Source organism: Falco rusticolus, chromosome 8 (genome assembly GCF_015220075.1).
Source record: "Falco rusticolus isolate bFalRus1 chromosome 8, bFalRus1.pri, whole genome shotgun sequence".
Classification (NCBI taxonomy): Eukaryota; Metazoa; Chordata; class Aves; order Falconiformes; family Falconidae; genus Falco; species Falco rusticolus.
The window spans coordinates 33222899-33247566 of NC_051194.1; the positions used below are offsets into that span (position 1 = coordinate 33222899).

The 24668-nt window shown below is 48.9% G+C and overlaps 1 protein-coding gene across 1 annotated transcript in view; it reads left to right on the plus strand.

Moving 5' to 3' along the window:
- Positions 1-20372, plus strand: part of ITGB5 (integrin subunit beta 5) — a 64231-nt gene extending 43859 nt beyond the window's left edge. The window contains 5 exon segments of the mRNA XM_037397920.1: positions 13256-13478; positions 14181-14284; positions 17777-17893; positions 19061-19227; positions 19784-20372. Coding sequence (XP_037253817.1) covers positions 13256-13478; positions 14181-14284; positions 17777-17893; positions 19061-19227; positions 19784-19879 — 707 coding nt within the window. The 3' untranslated portion in view covers positions 19880-20372.
- The last annotated feature ends 4296 nt before the right edge of the window (positions 20373-24668 follow it).

Genomic DNA, 24668 nt, shown 5'->3' on the forward strand with positions numbered 1-24668 from the left:
TCTGCAATTTGGTTTTGGCGTTCCCTGTCCCAGGCGCCGTAGCGGTGCTCAGTGGCACTGTGTTTTCGGGAGGTCTGTGGGGACGATGGGGGTGATGGCTCTGGTGCCAGCGTGGCAGTTCCTAGTTTTGTGCAATAGGGCCCTGTGCATTGAAAGCAGCGCTCCAGTTTGATGGCACTACTGGTATCCTCACCCTGGGGTTTCTGGTTGGGTCTGTTACAAATCATTGTGCCCATGGACATATCTTATGGAAACCGACTTTTTTCCACCCTTACTTTTGTAGTTATTTTTCACCTACCCAGTGGTAGTGCCTGGACAGAGGATGCTGGTGTGTATCTGAAAGATCAGGTGTGGGAATAAAGGTGATCCAGATTTAACCCTTTTTTTTCTTGCCTTAATTCTCTAAATGCCTAGTGGGTAAGCTTTTACCAGAAGTTGCTGTTAAGAAAGAAATAGGTAGTATTTGATTTATTAACTTCTGAGGTGCAGCTGATGGGTTGAGCGTGGTTTGGGAAGGAAGAGGAGCTTGCTTGTGCCCACTGCCTGTGCCCGTGCCAAGGCGGTGGTGGCATTAAAGCAAATGTAGCTGTAGCCAGAAGGGAAGAGGGTTGCCTGCGGCAGAAAAGAGAATAGGGAACGGAGACAAAACCACATCTGCAATGTTTTCTTTTAAGTCATGTCAAGTCTTGTTATCTTTAGGTTTTTGATTTTGGGGCTTTTTATACAGTTTCTCTGAAAAGGTGGAATCTGAGCACTGCCTAGCAAAACAGGACCTGAAGAGGAGAGATGAAATAACCTTGTGAGATGTGGAGGTTAAAAATAATCCTTTGGTTGTTGCTAAGTGCTTGTGCAGCCGTGAGCCATGCAGTTATGGAGGAGATGCGGCTCCGTCTCTAGGGTGGCTGCTCCTTAGGTCAATCCTGTTCTGCTCCCCAGGCTGGAGGAGGATGGGGAGCACATGTCTACCAGCATCTCTGAGGCTTATTTTGGTGACAGAGGATGCAGTGTCAGCTTGCATCACCATGATGCAACCTTGTGGTGCAAACCACCACTTTGTTAGTGGTGCCAGTTATTAGCAGCAGGTGGGGGGCTTGGCGGGGGGGCAGGCAGCAGCTGCATGTGCTGTCAGGGCTAACAGCATGGGGAGGGTGTTCTGGGGTGAGCTGAACCTAGTAAAGTTCTCTGAGCTGAAACCCTTTTCCATTACGGTGGGTTATAGGACTACTGTGTCTCTTTTTCCCCACCGAAGGTCAGGGAGCTAAAAAACCAGCTGAGGTTGAGCTAGAAAACAGAGGGGTATGTAAGTGCTGTCATGCTGCGTGGGGCACAGGGTGCCCATCGCTCCTTCTTAGCAGCCAGCAAACCTGGTTTCAGGCATCTTGGGGTCTCCTGCCTACTGAGCCACTGCGTAGCCCAGGGGGACCTTATGGCCAGAATAAGTAACGAAGAGATGGCACTGCAGTAACATCTCACTTTTAAGATGTGGTCAAGACTCAGTCAGGCTGCATGTTTATCCTAGAGCTTCCAAAAAGCCTTTGTCCTTGCTGCATTCCTGTTTGGCCTTGGCTTTTATTGCCTGCAGAAACTGCTCAGCCAAAGTCCTTGCCCCGAGACGTTTGCATGGCATAAAACAAAAGAATCCCCCTGAACAATAAGAAAAAATAAACCTCTGACTTGCTGTGTCCCATAGCAGTGAGGAGCTGAGGTGGGAGAGCCTGGGCCTGGTGTTGCTGCTGGATGGGCATCCCCTCTCCAGCTTACATCTCCCCTCCACCTGTGAAACATTTTGGCTGCAACAAGAATAGACTGCAAACATATACTGAGGAACAAATCAAATGGGGGACCTCCGCTGTCCTCTTCCTTTTTCGGGGTTAAACTGGGAAGCTGGGCATGTTCTGCTTACTTTAATCATGTGGATTAGTGTAAAAAGATGTAAGGTTTAGGTCATCTCCATTTACTCCCACCCTGTGGGTCAGCCTAATGCTATGTAATGTCCAGGTCAGCTGGGGCAGGCAGGGCTGGGGGCTGTGATGGAGTCAGGCAACTGAATTCGCCTTGACCCTGCTCAGACCGATGCTGCTCTTGCCCTGCAGACAAGCAGGGGTTTTTTGGCTCTGTGTCTGATGTTGTGCAGACAAATGACAGCTGAGCCGCAAATCAGGAAAAATTACTCTCTTATTTTTTTGAGCTTTTTTTTTTGCCTTTTTTATTTCCCTAACACATTTGTTTAAACTAGATCTTTTCTGATGTCAGTTGTTGATATTCCTGCATTCATGCTTGACCTTCCATAAAGTGTGGGATCTGCTGTGCCATTGCAACATTTTGGGGAGGCAGAGCATGATTGCTCACACAGTGATTTGGAAAATGTTTCCACAGGCAGGGAAGGAACTGTGGAGGAGCCTTCTGCTGCTGTCACACGTAGGATGCTGGCTTTCAGGTCTCACTACGGTGACAGGAGCTGGGATCATCCCGGACTGCTTCCCATGGTGCCTTCCCAAAAAGCTGGGTCTGGCAGTGCTTGGCTTGGGGGCTGTGAGCTCTGAAAGCAAACACTTGAAACCTCTCAGTCTTTAATGGGGAACGTAATTGAGAAATTCTCTGCTCTTTACACAATGTGAAGAGGATGAGAAACCACCGGGATGTGTACTGGAGGTTCTTACTTGCTGTAGTCAGCCCACAGTGCCTCATGCTTGCATTGTACCCTACACTGGGGTGGCACCTTCTATGATGGGAAGCAGGGATGCTCAGCCCCTGGCTCCCAGATAATTTGAAAGGGTGGAGACTCCCCAGGAGCTGTGAAGGTGGCTGGCTGTTGTTCGCATACCTCTTCAGCAGTGTTTCAATTCTCCTTGCAAGCAAAGGGCATCCTGAGCATCTATCACTATTATTTTGGAGGGCTGGAGCCAGGCAGGGAAATGGAGGCACTTGCACCTTGTTGGGGTGTTACTGCTGACCATTGGTATCTGTCACCATGTGTTAATGAATTGCTTGGTTTTCGTAACAGAGGAGCCAGGGAGGATTTTTATTTAAAACACACCCTCTGCCAGTGCAGGCTTTCTAGGTCGCGTCGATGGGCTTTGGCTGGGGCACATGTTCCCTCCTCTTGGCAGCCCTAAGCCAAGAGAGACAGGCACTCCATAAACCACCGTCTCGGAAGAGACCTGTCCTTAATGCTGTCTCGCTGGAGTCTCTGCAGCCAGCTTCTCACTCCCGACAGCTCCTTCACTCCTTGCAGGTGGCTTTGAGGTCTCTCTGTCTTAAGCTACCAAATTCATCATCGTGTCCCATGTGGTTCTGGGTGTGCTCATCTCCAAGAGCTGTGGCTGATAGCCCCAGTGCAGAGAGGGGCTGAGAGCTGGGTGGGATGTGTCTGCATCCCAAATTTGATCTTCATGAAGTCACTATTTGCCTGGCATGCAAATCTTCGGTGGCCTTTTGGAGGAGTGGGGGTGACTCAGTGCGTGTATTTCTTTGTATCTCTGGTTCTTGGGAGGCTCCTGAAACCTCCCAGCCACTTCCCCCTGGATTGGCATAATTTCCATCCTTCCCCAATCTCTCTCTTCTGCTTCTTCTCTGAATTTATCTTTTCCCCTTTAACAGTGGTTTCTGTTCTCTTTCCAATTTAATCCTGAGACATGTGCTGCTCCCCTCTGCTGAGAGCGTGCGCCTCCCCGTCCTGCTCCGTGACCATTCAAAAGGCTGAAGATCCCAAGGGGTTCAAATGGCTGCTGGGCTAGGGCAAATGGCACAGGGTGACCCTTGCCCGCTGGCCGTGACCTGTGAAAGCTTGGCCAGTGCTTGTAGCTGCAGCATGTAAAAATGCCTGGTTCCTCCTCTGATTGCTCTGCTAACAACCTCCCATGTCCCCCAGCGCAGCTGCTGTGTTTCAGGTCAGAGGTGGTTGTGTTTCAGTGCAGGTGGATGGTTCTTAGCAAGAATGCTCTGTGTTTGATGTGTGGGCTCCTCCGGTTTTCTTTCACAATAAATGAATTCAGTGTTAGGTATTATACCACCAGGCATTACCGTTACATCTTTGCCTGTTAATATTAATTGATTATCTGGGAGTCGGACTCGATGAGCTTTATGGGTCCCTTCCAACTTGAGATATTTTATGATCTTTGCATGGATTTCTCATGGGAACACAAATGATACTTCCATTCCTGTTTCTGCTCAGTGCTGTGTTTATTCTTCATCATCCTTTGTTTTTCTGGCAGCAGGTATACCCTGCCTGCCCTACCTTGCTCACGCTGAGGGTTTGTGTTGGTTGTTCACACTGAAACAGCAATTGAGTTGGACTTTCTTTCCCCAGCATATCGCGTACTGCTTCGCCAGAGTTTCCATTTCTGGCACGAAGGAGCAAGGCTGCCCTTTCTTACCCCTCCCTTCCCCCTGCCTGGGCCCTCATTGCTGTCAAAGTCTTGCAGCTCTCCCCAAATCTGGCAGCAGCTCCTTGGAGGACCAACCCACACAGAGCGCTGCTGTTCCTGCCTCTTTTCACTGGGGTTTCTCCTTGTCCTTGAGCGGACCTTTTGCAAGCATTAATGCATGCTAATGAGGCATTAAATGCCAGGGCAGAATTCAAGAATAAAGAAGTGACGTCTTCAACATTTATGGGAGCCAGAGCTCTGTCTGTGGGTCTCTGCTCTTAAAGAGGCACAGCATGTGGGTTGCAGCTGGAGGTGTCATCTGATGGTGCATGCATGTACCCAACCCCCCCCGTCGAGCTGCAGCCACCCCCTCCCACAGCTGGGAACCCCATATCTGAGAAAAGTAGAAAGCTCCAAAATAAAAGCAAGATGAACTTTGAAAACACAGCTCATTGCCTACTTGCTCCCCTATGAGAGAAGATGGTCTTAGAACAAACTCTCTTAAATGCTCTGCCTTTATGGCCAGCGTCTCACTGAGTTTGGCATTTGCATTTGGTCCTTCTGATGACAGTAATTAACAGAAATAAACATTTGGAATTGAATGCTGTATTTGGGGTTTAGAGGCAGATGAAAGCCTCAGACTGGCAGGTGAGTGAAATTCTGGGTTTCTGTATTTCTTGTTGACATGCACTGACAACTTGGGATTTTTGCTTAGTTTGGATTGAAAAATTGAATTTAAATACTTGAGCTGAAAGGGAAGTATAGCACAGGCTGTGGGCTCATTCTTTCTTTCTCTCTCTCTCTTTTTTTTTGTCTTACTTTGAATGAGATTCTGACTTCTTTCAGCTTCCTTGGGAAGGGAGGAATCTGTTCCAAAACCATGGACCTTTGGTGAACTTGCACCAGATTATGTGTTTGCATCAAAACACAGAACTGGGCAAGGCTCCCACAGCATGGATCCTGCAAAGAAAGAATCTCTCTCTGCTCCAGAGCCCAATCCTCTTAACAAGGTCCAGCTGAAAGGACATTTAGCCCACTTGGGCTTCAACAGGGTGGGAATTACACTGCTTTTCATTTGAAGGATAAACTGTAGAATTTGCCCCTGGAGTTCAAGCATTTGGGATCATGCAGCTTTGTTTTGCAGCCAAGTTTTATTTTAAGGAAAAATCTGGAGGTTTTTTGGGTGGTAGGAGCCTGCTCAGGCACCAGAGCAGGAGGATGAAGTTCATCCTTCCTGGAGGCACCACACATCAGTGGAAGGGTTGCAATACTATAGCTTTTCTCAAGCCTTTCATCTGCATTTCATCTAACTGCATGCTCACCATATGTCACCTCATATTTCTAAATCTTCCAGAGTCTTCACGGTGACAAAAGTTGGAGGCTAAATGTAGAGTTGTATAAGCAGACCTAGGCAAAAAGATGGGCCAAGAAGTATGTAAGTAGGGGAGAAGCTCCTGGTCCTGGACCCATGGGTGTTGGTGGTATCTGGACAGGGTTGGGAGAGCCAAATGGAAACCAGTTTTCGTCAAGCAGTTTTCTTTGTCAGGCTTTGTGGGGACAAAGGAAACAAACAGGGAGAGCTGCATCGAGGGAGTTTTGTGAGCAGGTCTCATCTGTTAGGGGGGCAGAGAGCTGGCTGGAGAGAGGAGCACTGTGGTAGAACAGGCACTGGTGCGTTCCATGGCAGACCCAGTAAACCCTCACACCCAATAAATGCCTGTATGAGAAGGGATGGAAGTTGATAGAAAAGGGCAGTGGCACAGAGACTTTTTTGAGTTACAGGATTGGAGAGAAACACAAGAGGGAGAAAACCCAGAAGATTCATACCCCCGTACACCCCTACCTTCCTCTCTGGCTTACAGAATAGTACAAATTATTAGCAGTTTCTGCAGTGCCTTCCATGTCAGGTGCTTAAGGGATGACAAAGACAAGGATGAGCATGTGCCCAGTTTGGTGGGATGATATTTGGACCCACAGCTTTAAGGGAACCAGCACATTCATCCCAGTTTCCCCTGCTTGGGTTGAAGTGCTGCATCTCTGGGAGCATCTGGCAGCAGCCCTCACCCTGTATCGCTCCCTGCATCAGTAGCAGAGTCAGCAGCAGAACCTAAAAGCTCCAATTCCCAGCTCTGGGTCTCCATCCAAAGGGCCACGTGTGGCAGGCTCGGCTGAGGCACTAACATAAGCAAAAGTCAAGAGATTTGTGAAGTGCTGAGCTTACTTAAAAAAAAAAAAAAAAAAAAAAAAAAAGTAAGGCTTTATTTTAAGAAATGCAGCTTTAGATCTCCTTCAGGAAATGAGTCCTCACTGCCCGTCTTGGCTTTCTGGTGGATCATCAGCAGTATCTTGTGATTGCATTTCAGCTCCCCTTCTGCAGCAGAGAGAAGGAAAATGAGGAAAGGCTGGCCAGAGCTGCTGCAGGAAATCCGCCTGCCCTGGATTGCTTTCAGCTGCCTTCATGAGACAGCAGTTTCCAAAGCCCTGTTTTCCCTGCCCAGTGCTTATTTAACCCAGAAGGTCCCAAGTGAGTGAGAAATTGGGGGGCTGAGGGTTTTTTTTGTAATGACAGTGCTGCAACGTGGGGGATGCTGGCAGTAATGTGGAGCTGGTGGTGGGGCTTGTGGTACCCAAGGCTGAATCAGCAGCTCAGGTGTGTGTTTATTCCTTCAACTTTGGTTTCATTAGTCTGCATTTGTGATGGTATTTTTGATGACTGGTGAACTCAAGCAGCACTATTATTGAAATAAAGGCTTATTTAAAGCCTTGTCAATTCTTGGCCAAACCCATGTGCTTCAGAATATAAATAACCTTTGAAATTAATGCAGTGGGAAGATGTACAGACCCATGGTGTCTGGTGTAAATAATGTACAGAAAAGCACTATTTGCTTATCGCAAGCCTTTTAGCGTCTGTTTTGTTGTTTCAGTATTGCGTTGTGGATCAGTGAGTGTGGGCAAGCTCTCCTCTGGAGTGACTGGAGGTGGTCAGTGAGTGCATTTCAGTTTACACAGAAACACTGGACCTTTGACGTTTGTGTGTCTGTGTTTATATGGTAAGCTCCTTTTCACAAGGAGGTTGTTATGCTCCATAGGCTCCAGAAGTTGGGGTTGCTCCTGCCAACCTGCCACCCTTGTTTCCCTGACAGACTAGTGTCCGCAGGCAAGGGGTCCTAAGCCCATCCCCAGTATTTAAAATTTCATGAGCGTTCCCTGACTTCCCACCGGTGCTGACCATCTGGCAGCAGGACGGTGCCGCGGGCAGGCTGCCTCGCCTTGCCTGGCCTCTTGATGTGCAGTGGCGGCTGCTTTGAGTCATGGAAAGCGATTAGTGGGGAAGTCAATGATTTATTTGCCTAAGCAGGCACTGTGTCTTACCATAGCCCTTTCCCAAATGGAAAGGTCTGTATTTTCCAAGTGTTCAAAGCCTCTGCTGCCCTTCCTCCTCCCACTCAATATGTGCCATTCATGGAGCCTCTCCTGCAGGCGTTGAGCACTTTAGCTGGGAGATTGGCTGGTCTGGTACAAAACCAACACTCAGGCAGTGCTCTGTGTTGGTCAGGTTTGACTTCTTCTCTCGTAAGCAGATGTTTTTGGTGCATCCACCCCTAGGGAGTACAAACAACGTGTGGTTTCTGTGTTGGGACTCCGGGTGATGGGCACAGCAGCCAGGGCTCATTAAAGGGATGGCACCAGGGAATCTGGAAATTTCTTGCCATAACTTATTTCTCTTAATTGGTTTTCCTGTGGCGTTTCAGTGGGTTTTTTCAAACTAGTTGTTCAAGTAACCGAAAATCACAAAAGCATAGCATTTTGAAGGTCCTGACCCAAAGCCTGGATGTGAGCACGGAGGCACAAAAATAAGTGGTGTGATTTAATAGGAAGAAAATGCAGTATGGCCTTTCCCCTCCCAAGTGCTCAGAAACAGAGAACCTGGCTTAAAAATCATCAGGATTTTTTTTTTTTTTTTGTATGGTAGGCATATCAATTTAATTTTCTAGAAGGTGGGGAAAAAAAATGAGTGTTGGAGAAGCTTGTTTTCAAACCCTGTCTCACCCTCCGTAAAAGCTGGGGTCATTTTTTATTTCTTGCAAAAGAAAGCTGGTGCTTTTCTGTAATTTTGTGGTCACCAGAAGCAGTGGGTTTTAGCAAAATTACGTTCTATTAAAAGACCTAGTGACAGAGCTTTTAGCACGTTGCTTTTCAGACCTCTTGGTGCAGTGGTGGTTGGGGCAATTCCTACAAGGCAAATAGTTATCCCAGAGGGCACACAAGCTGTCCCACCACACACTCGGCCACTGCAGGGTCCCCCTTTGCAGCCTGCTGTCAGGAAACCCGGGATGAAATCAGGGTCAGAGGCTGGAGGGTTCTGCCAGAAGCTGCTATCCTGATTCCTGCTCACCGGCAACAGCCCCACGCAGGGACCGGACCCACGGCACACAGCGCTGGTGCCAGGCTGCCCAGCCAGGTTTGCGCGGTGCTGGGGTGAGGGCAGAGGGGATCGGGTGTGCGGCTGTCATCCCGGCGGGCAGTCGAGCCAGGGGGAGAGGCAGAGGTGGCTGGGGTGAAACGAGGACAGTTGGTTGTCCTGCCAAAAGCTGCCTGAGTGACATGAGACGTGCAGCCCAGCCAGGGCACGGCAGTGGGATGGGAATGTATTTCAGGGCAGGGAGAGAGATGGAGAGGCTGGCTGGGCTGCAGGTCTCGGTTCGTCTTGGTGGCCTTCTTGGGAAGAGGGTGCCTACAAGCAGTGGTGCACCCGTGGCTCCTGCCCTGCTGGATCCCAGTCTAGTACAGGTTTAGTCTGGGAACTGCTCTCCCCCCACAGAAGCATCGCTTTCCTCTGCTACACCCTCCCAGCGTGTTTCTGCAGCCTCCTTGACATGTGTTTCGTGTTAGCCCCTCCAACAATCAAGAGATGGCTGGAAAGTATGTTATCAGATTCGGAGGGAGCATTTCATTTCGCAGTTTGATCTGGATCTTTTAAACATCTAAGCTCGTCTTATTTCAAGGGTGAGAACAGAAGAAAACATCTCTTGTTATGTTTGGAGAACATAATTAATGTCTTTTGGCTTCACAAACCAGCTTGAATAGAGAACATGCAAACTCAAAGAGTTCGAGGGCATTAAAGTCCAGGGTAATGTCCTGCACCATGAGATTTCTTCTGGTGCAGAGATGTCTCAAAATACACTCTCACTGAGTACACGTTCTCATCTTGGAAATGAAACTGGGAAGTAAAACTAGGTTCATCATCCACATAGTGGTGGAAGGCTTACTGCAGGCACGGTCTTACATGACATAGGGACTGCTTAACCCCATCAGCACTGCGTGTGACCATAGGATAGCTGTGACTGGAAACATGCAGCACATTTTGCTGCAAAATACACAAATACCAGGTAGCACTCTGTGTGTTGCAAGCCTCAGCTCTGGGTCACCATCACCAAAAGACTTGCTGCCACATTGCCTCAGGGCTCCTCTCAGGCTGTGTCCTGAGCAAGAGGACGGAGTGGATTCCGATCTCCAGTGCTCCAGGTGGATGTTGAGAAGTCGGGTGACTCATTGAGAAATAAATGTATCCCGCTCACGGCATTTCTCCAGTCTTCATGCTGTGTGGGAGATGGATGGAGAGCACCAGAAGTGGAGCTCATGGTGCTTGCAGGAGTGGCCACTCTTTCAAGCTGATCCAGGCAGTGAAGATCTTTGCTGTTAAAGGTCAGCATGGAAATTCCCACTCTTGACACATTCCCCATGATGAGTTTCAGCCAGTGACTTGTAATGTTGAGCCAGTGTGGCTAAGGCAGAAAACACATTTCAACATTTTAAGCTCACACCCCATACTTAGTCATCCTCATGTACAAGGGCTTTCTCTTCATCCCCTTTAATAACTACAACTGCTTGCTTTAAGACGCTGTTCCTTAAGTCTTCCAGTTGCAGTGGTTTAATAGGATGAATTGTTTGGAAATAGCTGTTTCCCTTCCCTGGGACAGTAATTGCAGGCTCCATCCCCAGCCTGCCGGGGGCTGGAAGGGATGTCAGTCTTTCTAGCCTGCTATACTGGCCTGGCACTGACTGTTTTAAAAACTGAACCATTTTATGGTCCAGGGACAGATCTCCAGTGGACTCACATCTCGTGCTGGGCTCTGTAGTGTCCTAGGAGGACTGAGGTAAGGTTGATGATACAGGGGCTCTACCCCTCTGCCCAAGAGCAGGGAGTGACTCCCACCCAGATCGGGACCATGGGGCAGTATGAATGCAGTTGGCTTTCTTCCATTCACCCTCACAGCTTAAATTCAGGCATGAGAATATTTACATGAATTCCTAATGCCGGCTGCTTTGGATTCCTTGAAATAGTGCCTGTTTAAGAAAATGATGATTTACAGCTGATTTGGACACATGCATTACCAGGGAGGCACGAAACTTGCTGTGTGTGAGAACCTGATTGCCTGTATTAATTGTGAATATAAGCCAGCCACTCTATTTGATTTGCTTGTGTCCACGGGCTCAAAATCAGCTTTGAAGGGAAGGGGCCAACTAAACCTGCCTGGATGGATGTGTCTGGGAAAGGGCGAGGCTGTCGTCATGAAGGCAAACAGAGCAAGGGATTTTTAGTCTCCAGCAGATGTAGGCAGGGAAGGAGGTCACCTCTAGAGATCTTGTAAACATAATCTCCTCTGTCTAGTAACGTTTGAGTTTGCAGGCTGGATCCAAAGCAAATGGTGGGAATGCAAAAGAGGCTGAAAGGGGGCAACTTGTGATGTGCTGGGACTTAGAAGATGCCTAGTAAAACAGAAGGTGCTGCCATGACTTTTGGCAAGGAATATAGCTTGACAATCCACAGCCTCTCTGGTAATTTTGGAGTGGTGGGAGAGGCATGGAGATCAGTAGTTTTGTGCCGATGAAAGGAGCGTGTATGTAATTTATCTCGTCTGAGGTGCTTGAGGCTGTTTCCAGTGGGAAAGCTGAGCTGTAATTAGGTTGCTGATGAGCCTCAGATACAAATCCCTCAGCTCTATAAACTATATCTTCAAAGGCATCCCTTCTCCTAGGGACTGACCAAGGAGGAATTCAAGCAGTATTTCCAGCAAGCTGATGGATGCCTTTGTGAAATCAGATGCCCAGCAGCCAGCCACTCCACTTACCGTCAATGAAAGCCTTAAAGTCTGTTGACTTTCTCAGCCCATGGCTAAACCCCATGGCTTTACTTCAGTAAAGGAGTGCCCTCACTGGATCAGGTTCTTCATCCATCTCTGCTGCGAGCTGCCCCTGGGGGGAGGTTCAGCTGGTCCCAGCAACCTTCCTGGTACTGGCTGGAATGTAGAGGTCTCGCTTGGACACAGGAGATGGTGCTTATTAATTTAATAATTTGTGAAGGCATTTTAAGGTTTTGGGGAGTACTTCTTAAGCAAAACTATTAGTAAAGAAGGGTAGAAAGACCTTATGAAATGGTTGACCTGCTAGGCTTTTTGCTTCTAAACCCTGGGTTCAAAACCAGCAAGGAAGCACTGTTCCATTCCCATCTTCATATCTCTCGATGCAGACAGAGAAATAAGAGACTAACTCATACAAAACTCCAGCCAGCCCAGTAAACGTGGAAGCTCTCACAGGATCCCCCTCTTTTACACCGTTTTGAGGGCTCAGCAGTAATACTGATCTCCAGAGCTCAGGGTCCACAGTGGGCAGGGAAGTGTGGAAGGGAATACTCCTTGTTGAGTGGTGTGGCCTGGAGAAGGCTAGGCTTGGGCCACCCGCTATGGTGCAGCAGCTCTGCCAGGAAAATCTGATGCTGTAGCAAGACTGAGCAGAAAACTGGTCGCAGTCCGGCTGTGCTGCCTCCTTGTCTGGTTCATGGGCTTAGCAGCGAGATCACATCAACTGCCACATCCTCTGGTGCCCTGAAGTATTTGTCCACCCAGTGCCATGCCTCTGAGATGGACACATCTGGTTGGAGAAGCACATTTCAAAATGCTGCTGCCAGAGACCCTTCATCAGCCTGAATACTTCTGGTACTGTAGTGGCAGTGGAAATCACGGTACTAGACTAGCCATGGCCCTCCTAGCACAGCCACAGCCTTCGGGTGGGCACACAAGTGAAGCCAAGCAATGCTTAGGAAGCACCGGGGTGTGAATGACAGAGATGCTGCTCATCTTCTGCAGGGGTGGGAGGCGCAGTGCCGTGCAAGGCCCAGGTGCACAGGGGCGGGCACCAGGAGGCAGGTGTGGGGAATATTCACTCTGCGGTAAGCAAGGCGTGTGGCAGCACGCTGCTGAAATGTGCTCTCGGCTGTTCTCTTTGCTGTTGTCAAGCGCTGAATGGGGGTGCGCCAGGAGGGTCTGAAAGGGTACCTTGAAAACAGGGGGATGCTTGGGAACCCTCATCCAGAAAGAGGAAAATAAGAGGGTAACAAGTTTGACGCCTGGATGGAGCATGTGGTCTCAGCCAGCTAATGGTGTTTGGGCGCTACAGTGGTTGGTAGGTGGTTATTCCTGGCGTGGACCTGGGGTGAAAGTCACCTTGCCCAGCTGCAGGCTGTGTCTGCCCAAGGGGAACTGCCCTGTTCTCCCCATGGTCACCATCACTGTTAGTACCTCCCAAGGGCAGTTTTTGCCCCTGTTCTGGCCACCTGGTCCCACCTAGGAAGGGAGAGGTGCCCATTTGTCTTGAGTGACTGTAGAGGGAAGTTGGGGGAGCTGTAAACCGGTATTTTTTGCTGCTAAATATAGATACTAATTTGATATTTAGGTGTTTTCCATTGCCATCTCTTTGTTACTCTGCCAAGTAAGGTCTCTCTGGCAGCTTTTCCTGCTGGGCTGCTCGTCCCCCCTGTGCAGGGGCAGCCACAGTGCCGGGCGGTGGCCCAGGATGCTGCTGACACCTCCTCCCTGCTCTCCTCTCAGGCCATGGAGAATGTCACTGCGGGGAGTGCAAGTGCCATGCCGGTTACATCGGGGACAACTGCAACTGCTCCACCGAGACAGACAGCTGTGTTTCCAGTGATGGGCAGATGTGCAGCGGCAGGGGCACCTGCATCTGTGGGAAGTGTCAGTGCACCGAGCCGGGGGCTTTTGGAGAGACGTGTGAGAAGTGTCCCACCTGCCCAGGTGTCTGTAGCACTAAAAGGTACTCACGGAGGGGTTCAGGAGGGGCTTCTCACTGGTGGGAAGGGCAGCTCTTTGGTTCCTGGGAGACTTTTCAGCTAAGGACAGGGGTGATTAGCCCCAGGCAAGCCTACACTGCTCAGAGCCCACGATAAGCTACATGAGAGTATCCTAGGTAGAGGAGCGACAAGTGTTGCTGCCCAAGTCCTCATGGAGGTTTGGAGTTTTCGTGTCCCTGTTGGTTTCCAGCACTATCCTGTGCTGCAGGAAAGCCTGGCAACCTCAGTTCTGCTGCAGCCTGAGCTGCAAACATCTGGGCCCAGAGAGCTACAAGCTGCAGAGGAGGGGAGGATGGGGATGACTGCCTGACTCGCAGCTGTGGAGGCGCCCTCGGCGTCAGCCTCAGTCTGGCATGGAACAGCAATGCTGTCTGCCCTGATCTCAGGCAGGATGGATTTTGCAGTAGCTGATGTGCAGCTCCTGACATCCAAAGGGCAAATGGACCCCAAACCTGCCAGCTGTTCTGCACCTTCATTGAATCCACTGCTAGAATAAATCCATCCTTCAGATGAAGATGCTTGGCCCTGAAGTTGCTCTTTCCTTGTGGTGCTGATGTGCAGCCTCCAGCCCAACACCCAGGGAGTCCCTTTCCGAGGGGTGAATCTCTGTGTTCACGTGGTTTCTTATGGGTGCTTAATCTTCCCCTCCATGTGTCTTTCTGCAGGGACTGCATTGAATGCAAGCTGTTTAACTCAGGAAGACTGGCTGATAACCAAACCTGCCAAAAGCACTGCAAGGATGAGATCATCACCACGGTGGATGTTCTCGGTAAGTAAGCAGCAGCAGGACTGCGCACGGTGGGAGCCAGTGACTGTGGTGTTGAACTCCTCTTAACCAGACCAAGACATATCTGTAAAGAAAGCCTTAGGGAACACCTGGTATTTAGAAATGTATGTGTGTATGTAGAGTGTATATGTGGTATGTGTGACCCTCTGTCTGGGTTGTAAGCTGTGCTGAAGTAAAAAATCCCTTTGATTTTAAGTAACTTCTTACCACAGCTATCCACTACTGCCAATGCAAGGAGCAAAGAGCGGGATGAGATCAGATGAGACAGTAGATGATGAGCTGTGAGAGAGTGCAAAATGACAACATATCACCCAAAAAGGCATTCTCTAATCTTCTGAGAATTCATCTTGGAAGAAGTGAGCAAAGGAAGAAGAAGAAAGCAAAGCTGTTCTGGAGATGATGAGTTCTGCTTTAGCGAAACTTACTGCTAGCAGTCCCCCCGGCAAGCCCCTCTCCTGCCCTTTGTATCCTCTTCTGGAGGTCACCCCACATGTGTGTCCTTCAGCAGATGACTTTCTTCCTTTCTTTTGAAGCTCCATTCTGGGAGTCCCTGGTTGTTATTTAGGGTAGCAGAGGGGTTCCAAACTTATGACAGCTTTAATTGCAATCCTGACCTTGGCCTTAGCAATACTGCTTGGGGGGAGGGATGGAGATCAAGCAGGGATAAGTTACTGTCCACATCTGACATTTCCTCCTCTCCCCATAGTTTATAGAAGTGCTCTACCTTGCTCACCCTTTCTCTCCCTTCCTGCCAAACTGTCTGCAGGCAACGTTTTTCCCATTGACTCTTCTCACATCCAGTGTCTAGCTTTTAAATTACCACCAGTGGGGTTCCCTGCTTTTCCCTTTGGGAGCCTTGCTCTCGTTCTCTCCATCCTCCCTGCAGTTTAGCAGGGACTGCACCTACACCGGCACACTGTGAGAGGTTACAAGGCACTTCCAAACCACACCAAGTTCCTTTCTGGTGCCTGCTTGGCCTGTGTTTCTTAGGAGCCAGCAAATACCAGGTACTAAAGCAGCACTCTTCTGCCTGGGTGTTGTGCCATGCCAAAGCCAGCTTTTGTGCTCACTGCACCCAGGGAGGTGAGGCTGGGCTGGGGTTTTCCAAGCCCTTGCATGGTTTTCAGAAAGAACCACAGCTAGATTTCTGTCTTAAGACCTTTTTTGGGAATTATGCTTATTCTTCTGTTGAAATGCTGTTGTCAGGTTATGGGGGATGCTGAGCTCTTGGGAGCTCAGGTCACTCTGCAGCTTGGAGATCTGTGCTGCTAAAGGAAAGGGTAAAACAAAATATTCCTAGTGAAAGTCCTTGGAGACTACAGACTTCTTCACAGGCAGACTCAGGCAACTCCTGGTCCTCAAGTGCTTTTGTGTTATGCAGCACTTGTTAACAGTCCCTGCTGAGGCCAAACGCTGGTATTTGTCACAGAAGGCATAGGTCTGCATTCTCCTGGCAGTGAAGGATGGGACCTTCTTAAGTACTGAGTTACAATGAGCATACCCTGGAAGATCCCAAGTGCCTTTTGGCACTGGGTATGAAGCAGCCAAAGCTTTGTAGAGCAGAGGCACCTGTCGTTGGATTCATGAGACAGAATTATGCTTTTTGGGAAGCTTCTATGACTTGAATTGTACTCTGCAGGATCTCCTTCACTTCTGCAATATTACATTTCCACTCCTGATGGTTCCAGAGACGAGCTTTCAACATGAGAAAAGCATGACATGTCCAGTGCTGAGCAGAACCTGCCAACAGCACACGTCAGTGGACCTGAAAGGTCCATGGGGCCATCACACCTCACTGTGGACATCTGGTCTCTGAAACCTAGTAAAGGCCAACAGAGATCATTACTATCAAGACTATAATGACTCTAATAATGGTGCAAGGACAGGAATGAGAGCAGCTGGGCTTGGAGGAGCTAAGATTTGCTGCTAAAGTCAGAAGGGCATTAGTCAAGAAACATGGAAGTTTTATCTATATTAATCTAATTAGTATTTTGGTTTGTAACAACCAGCACTTCTCTAGCCCTGCCTTTGATACCACTTGCAGGTAGAGCAGGTTTTTTTGTCCCAAGGTAGGAACAGCTGAGGTTTGTCCACACCAGGAACCCCGTCAGGACTCACCAGAGGGGCAGTTGTATCTGGGCTCAGAGCTGTTGAAATGGAGAGTGTTAATCTTTCTGCTGAAAGCAGGTCAAAGGCACTGAAATGAAAGACAAACAGACAAGAGAGAGATAAGGGGCTGGAATAGCAGTGGTCATCAAGACGATCATTTTTCAGCATGACAGGCACACATACAAGTGAGGAGGAGAGCTGGGGGAAGCATTTTCCAGGTGCCTAAGCCAAGGTCATATCTTTGCCAGATGCCCAGATCCCTTCCCCTCCCTTGAAACTCTGAGCCCCAGCAGGCCCGCAGAGATGTGCTCCTGCAGAGCTACCTGGCATGGCCGGAGGTGTTGCCCCATCTCGCTCCAGGCACCATCTCTGCAGCAGGGACACCCCAAGGCTGCACCATGCAGGGCAGTGGCTCTGCTGAAATCACCCCTGAAAGCTAGAGCTGCAAACCCCAGATGATGGCTTTGCTGAAACTTTTCCATTGCTTTTGTGAAGCAGCCTTCCCCAGGAAGCCTCTAATAGCGACCAGAGCACGGTGTGTAGAACAGGCAAACAAACAGCACCCGGATGGCCGTGAGAATCAAGTAGTCTCATTTCTTGCAACTCCCCCATCTCCGCAGCCTCCTCCCCAGCCAACTCCTCCCTTCCCCCTCCTCTCCCATTTTCCTCTCCTATCTCACTCTTTAAAAACAAACTTCTCAGCTGTTTCCGGAGCTGGAGCTGCTCGGTACAGCTGGAGCAGGAGCCAGCCGTGGGCCGCTGCTGCTGCTGGCCCTGCCCCTGTCCTCACAGGCTGAGTCTCTGCCTCTTGCTCTCTCCTCAGCTTCCACTCTTCAAGAAATTTAACAAAATAAGAAGAAAATGGCATTTATTGCCAAAGCAGACTTGTGTGAAGGAAGAATGTGTGTATGTGTGAGGTTGTGTGTTTGCCATGCAGCGTTTGCCGAGTGCCACGTTTTCTCCAGCAGTAAGTCTGGACACTGCTCGGTTACAATTTGCAGGGATCGTGATCAAACTGTGCCGCTTTCCAGGCTTGCTCCCCGTTCCTCCACTCCCAGCTGCCAGTGGGAAGGTCTGTTCAGCTTGCAGAGGAGAATTGTGCTAATTCCTAATATGAAACCTGTCAACTAATTCAACCAAGTGCCATATTGCAGCTTTAGGCACACCCCGTTAGAAAGGGTGACTAGTTCAAAATCAGGGGAACACACACCATTGCAAGTTGTTAGGGGGGAATTAGCTTAATAAGAAGAGAGCGTTGGAAGCATTTCTGTAAGAAATTGGGATACAAAAGTTCTGCAATCTTTAGGAATTTTTAAAATATAAAAAAAACAAAATAAAACTCTGCGACTCTGTATCTCGTTTCAGAAACGGATGACCCCAACACGATCCTCTGCGCCTACCCAGTGAACAACTGCGTCATGAAGTTCACCTACTCAGAGCTTGCCAGTGGGAAATCCAACCTCACCGTCCTCAAAGAGCCAGGTTGGCTCTCCCTTGGGTTTCCTTTTAATAGCACAGGCTGCCTCAGGAGAGGTGACAGGCTGCTGGGGAGCCTGGTGGGTTGCAGAAAGGCTGGCTCCACTGCCTGTATGAGGGCATGCATGAGCAGATGAACCAAGATGATTTAAAACAAAGTGGTTTACAGTGCTGTATCCCAGCCCCAAATGCTCCCAACTTAGTAAAAAAGGATTCAGAGTGAAACATGCACCTGAGCCACCAGCATTGCTAGCAAGTGGCTGCAGAGATTTCTGCCAGCTTGGGATGCTGAAATTAAATCCAGCCTATTTATGTAGCAAAAAGCATGCCGTGTACTGATTTGGAGATACAGCCACTGGGAGCAAAATATCAGAAGAGAACACCTGGTGCTGCTGTTGGTTAGGTCAGGATGTTAGGAAAGCCCACATCACCTATGGATTTCTGCATTGCCAAGGAGCTAGCTCTGGTCCAGGCGGTGTAAGGGTTGTGTGCCCTTGCTCCCCTCCCCAGGCCGTTTCAGACAGCTGTGCTTCTCAGCATTATTTTAACCACGTGCAATGCAGTTTCTCACAGAAAACCCCACATGGTGTTGTAGGACAAGCTGGCGAGCACTCAACAGTAGCTTCTCGCAATCTGCTCTGGTCCTCCAAGGCACAGGCCGGTATGGGAAAGTCTGAGATATTGCACGTTCTGTTTTATTTGTGCTGCAGCTTGCACTTAATTGAAAGACCAGTTGGTTAGCCAACAGTTAATATACTTATTTAAAGTGCCTAGTGATCACCTGTCTCCATGTGGGCCAGAAGCTGAGGTGGCTTTTGCCAGAGGCACCTTAACCCTCTGTGTCCTACATGGGTCACCTGCATTAAAGCCAGCGTCACTGTTGGATGGTGGCACTGCAGCACTGCTCTTCCCCTCAAGCGCTACGTGATATCCTGGCTCCAGTGACGTCCATGAGACCTGTGCCTTTGACCTGCCTCTAGCCAGGAATTTATTTAATAGAAAAAACCCCTTTGGCTTCAGAGAGGACTGTTGCTTTTTTTAATTTAGTCACTGCTGCTAGCACTGCCCTGAGGTCACTTGCTCAGTGGCTGTGGTCCAGGTCTTTATGTCCTGGTATCCTGATCTGGGATACGCTCACATCATAGCTAATTACTTTTTCCCCATTGTTACCAGCATGCAGCTCAGCCCCCAGCGCTGTGACGATCGTGCTGGCAGTGATCGGCAGTGTGGTGCTGATCGGCATCATCCTGCTGGCGCTCTGGAAGCTGCTTGTCACCATTCATGACAGACGGGAGTTCGACCGATTCCAGAGTGAACGTTCCCGGGCCAGATATGAAATGGTGAGCCCAGGGCAAGGGTGCTGCTGATGGGGGCGGGGGGAGGGGAGCAGTTATTGGGATGGGCCAGCAGTAAACAGCTCTGTAGTGATGGAGAAGGGTGGCAGGTGTGAGGGATGTGGTTGCCTGTGCCCTGCAGTATCTCGTGGCAGGGCTCCAGGGTTTGGCGCATCACACTGCCCTTCCCCTTGGCAAGTTACAATACCAAAATTATACCCAGCCTTTGTGTTTCCCAGCAGTGCGGGAGGGCTGAAGGAGGTAGGGGAGTGGGGACCAAGCCCTCACTGTGGTGGCAGACAGATTGGTCAGGTCTATGAGGGGGACCTTCCAGGATGCTTTAGGTGGGGTTGCTCAGCATTTGAGGGCATCACCTGTGCCTGCAGTTTGTCCTGATGGACAAACACCACTGCTTTGGATCTGAATGCACATTTCAGTCAAAGCCAAGTGTAGCAGTATCTCCAAATTAATTGGCACGGGAAAGGGAGTTTATACACTTTTTCACCATGACATGGACTTTGTTCCTGACGTTTGTTCTTTGTCTCTGCTCATTTCTCCAAAGGCATCCAATCCTCTCTACCGAAAGCCTATTTCCACGCATAACGTAGAGTTCACGTTCAACAAGCTCAACAAGTCTTACAACGGTACTGTTGACTGAGGGGGTCTCAGTGCCTGAGACTGCTGTGGACAATTGCTTGACTGTACATGCTGCCTCCCCACTTGAAGATGGGATCCTCTTCAGGGGTGAGAATCCTTTACGACAGGACTGGTCGATGACCAAAGCCTTTTATTTGCACAGTAAGGAGAAAAGTCTGGTTCATTCTGGAGGCATGGACACAAAGGCAGGCTCCCCACCCGTGCTGATGGACTCTGAGCCGTGTGCGACTCCGTACCCCAGCTTTCTGGATATATTAAACCTGCCAACTAAGTCAACCAAGTGCCATACTGCAGCTTTAGACATATCCCATTAGAAAGGGGGACTAGGTCAAGAATCAGGGGAACCCACACCATCGCAAGTTGTTAGGGGGGAATTAGTTTAATAAGAAGAGGGCGTTGGAAGCATTTGTGTAAGAAATTAGGATACAAGAGTTCTGCAGTCTTTAGGAATTTTTTTATATAAAAAACAAAATAAAACTATTGTGCATATATGATGCTGTGAGTAGAGTTCATTGTTTCCTTGTTGAGCCCCTCACCAAAACCGGGGCTTGCTCCTGCAAGCAACAGTGGTGCTGCCTGATTGATTTATTAATGGAGCCTTATCGGTCAAAGCATGGCTATAAAAATAGGAGCTGGAGCCGCAGTGCCTGCGCAGAAGGTATGTTGATTTAATACCTTGGTGTTGACCCAGGGCGGGGAGTGCCACAGGGAGCTCCTGCTCCATGCCAGCAGTGTTAAACAGACGGGAAACTGGTAGGAGCCCAAGGGAAGTGGGAGTTGAGGCTGAGGAAAATAAATCAAACACCCATTCCTTGGGGTGTGCAAGTAGGCGTCCGGCCCGGGTGGATCCTGCCTGCAGGAGGGCAGCTGGGAGCGCGCAGCAGCACAGCCAGACCTCTGCTGCTTTTACCGGAGGACTATTGCTGTGGGGTCCAGCAGAGCCTGGCTGGACAAGCAGGGGAGTCCTGAGCTTTTGGCTGGGAAGGGAGCTGGATAAACCCCCGTGTTGTTGCTTCACAACATACATTTTACTTCGGTTTTGTTGGGTTCCCCCCCCAGACTGTTCCCCCAGCCCCATTGTTTTCCTCTGGAGCTGGGGACAGCTGCAGCTTTAAACCCACACAGACTGCAGCGGGGCTGCAGCGCCAGCTGGAGAAAGAAGCCAGAGCAATTGCTACTGCCTGCTGTTTTTTTTTTTTTCCCATTTTTTTTTTTCTTCTTTTTTGCTTGTCTCTTCGCCCTGAACAGATCATGCAATAGTCAGCTGAAGGAAGCTTGCCAGGGAAAAGCAAAAACAAATGGTGTTTATTGTTTTGACTTGCTCTTCTCATTGGAAAAGGGCCATGGGCCCATCCTTCCGGATTTATTTTTATATATTTGGTTTTGCCTTTATAAACAGAAACTCTTATTTGCTCAATATAAACAGCTCTCCATCAAGAACTTTATGGTCCCCCCTCCTCCTACCAGCAGTACTGAAGAAATGCAGCAGACCATACTACAAATACCACCAAACGGGGATTTTTAGGAGTGTAACAAGTGGCACATTGGCAGCATCGGCGCTGATCAGGTGTGGTAAAAAACCCCAAATACATGAAATCTGTATGCTGCCTTCCCACTTGATTCCACTACATTTGCCCTAGCAGGGGCGGGGAGTGGATACATCCTGCAAACAAGTGCAGGGGCAGGCTCTGGTTAAATGCTGGCATTGCCTTGGTGTAACCCACCCATGGGTGGGCTGGGGCTGCCCTGCCTCCTCCCTGCAGCGTGGAGAGCAATAGGGCAGGCTTGAGCACTGCAGAGGGGTGGTTCTTCAGAGCTCCACATTTCCTATACGATATTGAAGTCCAGGCTAAAGTTTGCAGGCTGAGATGTTGCATAGTGAATACCTGGGACTAACGCTGCCAGCTGGGAAGGAGCATTCATGGGGCAAATTTGGTTCTTGTGATCATCGCACTGCCTAGTACCAGGCTGGCAAGATAGATTTCATCACTGTCACAAAAGAAAAAAATAGAAAACAGTCAAAAAAATAGAAAACAATTAAAAAAAAAATCATCACAGATAGACAGAGCAAGTTTTAGCTTGGTTCACGTGACTGCCTCACACAAGCCATACTGCCCCAGGCATGGAAAGGGGGAGCAGGAAGGAAAGTGGAGGGAAAGGAAGGGCAGGAATGTTTTAAACCAGCTTTGCCACCCAAAGCAGCAAACACTGTGAATGCAGTGTGAATACAGCTCTGCTGCTGTTAATTTGGAAGGGACCGAGCCGTTTAAAACTAAAGCCACCCCCTTTGCTTTCTTCCTTTGCACTCCAAAAGGAAAGGCACAGGCATGTCTCCCTGCCACCCTTTCCCTTGCAGATTACCTGTGGCATTTCCCAGCTCGCTGGGCTAGTGCCGAGAGAGCAAACAATCAAGGTAGCCATAGGGAGCCAAGTTTTGACTCACTGCTAAGGGGTGGTTTGGGTAGGGAGAGTGGAAAAGAGGAGTGCAAGAGCCTGGGGACAGGACTGTAGATGCCCTCCTTCCCCTGCAAGGGGAGACTCAGCTGTGAAGCAAACTGGTCTGCAGAGCAGCAGGGGAGCAGTGTGGGGGCGAGTATGTGAGGGAGGGGTGACACAGGCCAGGCACACAAGCTGGTGTAAAAAAAACGGAGGGAAGAAGGCTGATGCTGTCAGTGAAGAGCATCCTGCTGCCCAAGGCACTGCGCCAGGCAGCACAAAGCAGCCCCCCCAAATTTAGCTTCTCTGCAATATTGCATCCAAAAAAAAAAAAAAAAAAAAGGATGTGATGCTAAAAACAAGGCTTTGCTTTATTGTGTAAGCAGATCTGTCTTTACCCTTGCAAGGTTAGTGAGAAGCACAGTCATGGGAATGGTGTATTTCAGTCAGCAGCAGTTTATTTGTGTCTCTAAATACAGGCAGCCTGACCACAGCTAGCATTCCTGAATGAAAACTCCAGCAGGAAGCATCAACGGCTCACATGTGATGGAAAAATGTCAGTGCTTGTCTGGCCAAGCTGGAATCCAGATGCCATTGCAACATCAGCTCCTCCTATTTCCCTAGCCACAGCTGGTAGCTGCTGCTGCACAGCCACTGGGGCTGGGGCTCACCAGCATGTTTCCCCTGTGCTGCTGGTGTTTCTGGGGGAGAGAGCATGGTATCATGCCTTGGGAAAAGTCGAGGCCAATGGCAGCATTATGTGCTTTGTTAATTGTGGAGATGCACCGTAACCCTTTGCTGTAACACAAACCTGAGTGAGGTGTGCCCTCTTTGCACCCTCTTTGGCCTTTATGGTTGAGTAAGAAGGTGCTCAATAGTTGGAGGCAAAGCCCAAGCTCTGGAAGATGAAAGCCCCACACTCTTGAACCCGTTTAACCTTGCATTTCTCCATGTGAAAAGCAAATGAGCTAGTGTCTTGAGGAGAGGGTGACTGACATGCCTGGAGGAAATAACGAGGTAACTGGCTACACCTGCAGCCCAGCAGCATCTCCTGGCCCTTATAGCCCAGCACCATCCCCATCTCTGAACGCACATTGAACTGGAATTGGGTGTTGTTCCTCTAGCTCTTCTTCGCTGCCAGCCTGCCAAAAGTCAAACCAATGCAACAGAACACAGACATGGGGGTTTAGCTCATCCCTTTCTCCATGCCCACTAGTCAATGCTGGTGTCTGCTGGATGGAGCCCAGCAGGAACTTCTCCATTTGGCTGTCATGACCCAGAAGGATACCCAGCCTGCAGGTAAGCAAAGGTTGTAACCATGGTTTCACAGGACTACATCATGGACAAGGATACAGAGGCTTTATTTCCTAAATTATTTTAATGTATTTTACTACAGATCACCACAATCAAGGCAAATATACTTATGATTAGCAAAACAAGTATATCTATACTAGAAATTACTACCATGAAGCAAATACATATTTCAACAGCACTAGAATTCAGTATTAGCAGCAATGAATATTAGTAGCAAGTATATATTTCAGTTTTGCAAGTTATTACAGAACTACCACTAGTAAAGCTGAAAATTGTTTAGGATGAGAGGAAACAGCCTCAAGTTGCATCAGGGGAGGTTTACAGTGCCTATTAGGAAAAATTTCTTCACCAAAAGGGTGGTCAAGCACTGGAACAGGCGGCTCGGGGAGGTGGTTGAGTCATCACCCCTGGAGGTGTTTAAAAGATGTGTAGATGTAGTGCTTCAGTACTTGGTTTAGTGGTGGATTTGGAAGTGTTAGGTTTACAGTTAGACTAAATGATCTTAAAGGTCTAGTCTAACCTAAATGATGGTATGATTATATGCATGCCTATATATATATATTATATATATCTACATGTCTTTGTGTGTGTATATATATATACACACACAGATATATATAAAATGTTACCGGTATCAAGTGCTCATCAAACCCATCTCAGAAATGGGGCCAATCAACCCTGGACAAGGTCTCGCTTGGATGATGATTGGCAACACAGAGCCTGGAGTCAGCCCAGTGTCCCTGGTAAGGGCCCGCTCTGCCAACGAAGTCTCATGGGGAACAGGAGTTCCTGCACAGACATGAAGAGAAAGAGTCTCCATTTGGGGTAAAAGGTAAGTCCTTTTTATACCACAGAGACATAAAGGGGTGTAGGACACCACCAGCTGGAGCAGCCAATAGATGCCACTAACTTCTGTTTTCATCTGGCATAGTCAATAAATGATGATCTTTTCTATTCTTTCAGACCAATTTTTTTATTTCCAGACTGTTTTTCTCTGTCAGTTTGAACAGCCGCTGTCATTTGCCGATGATTCCTTTCTC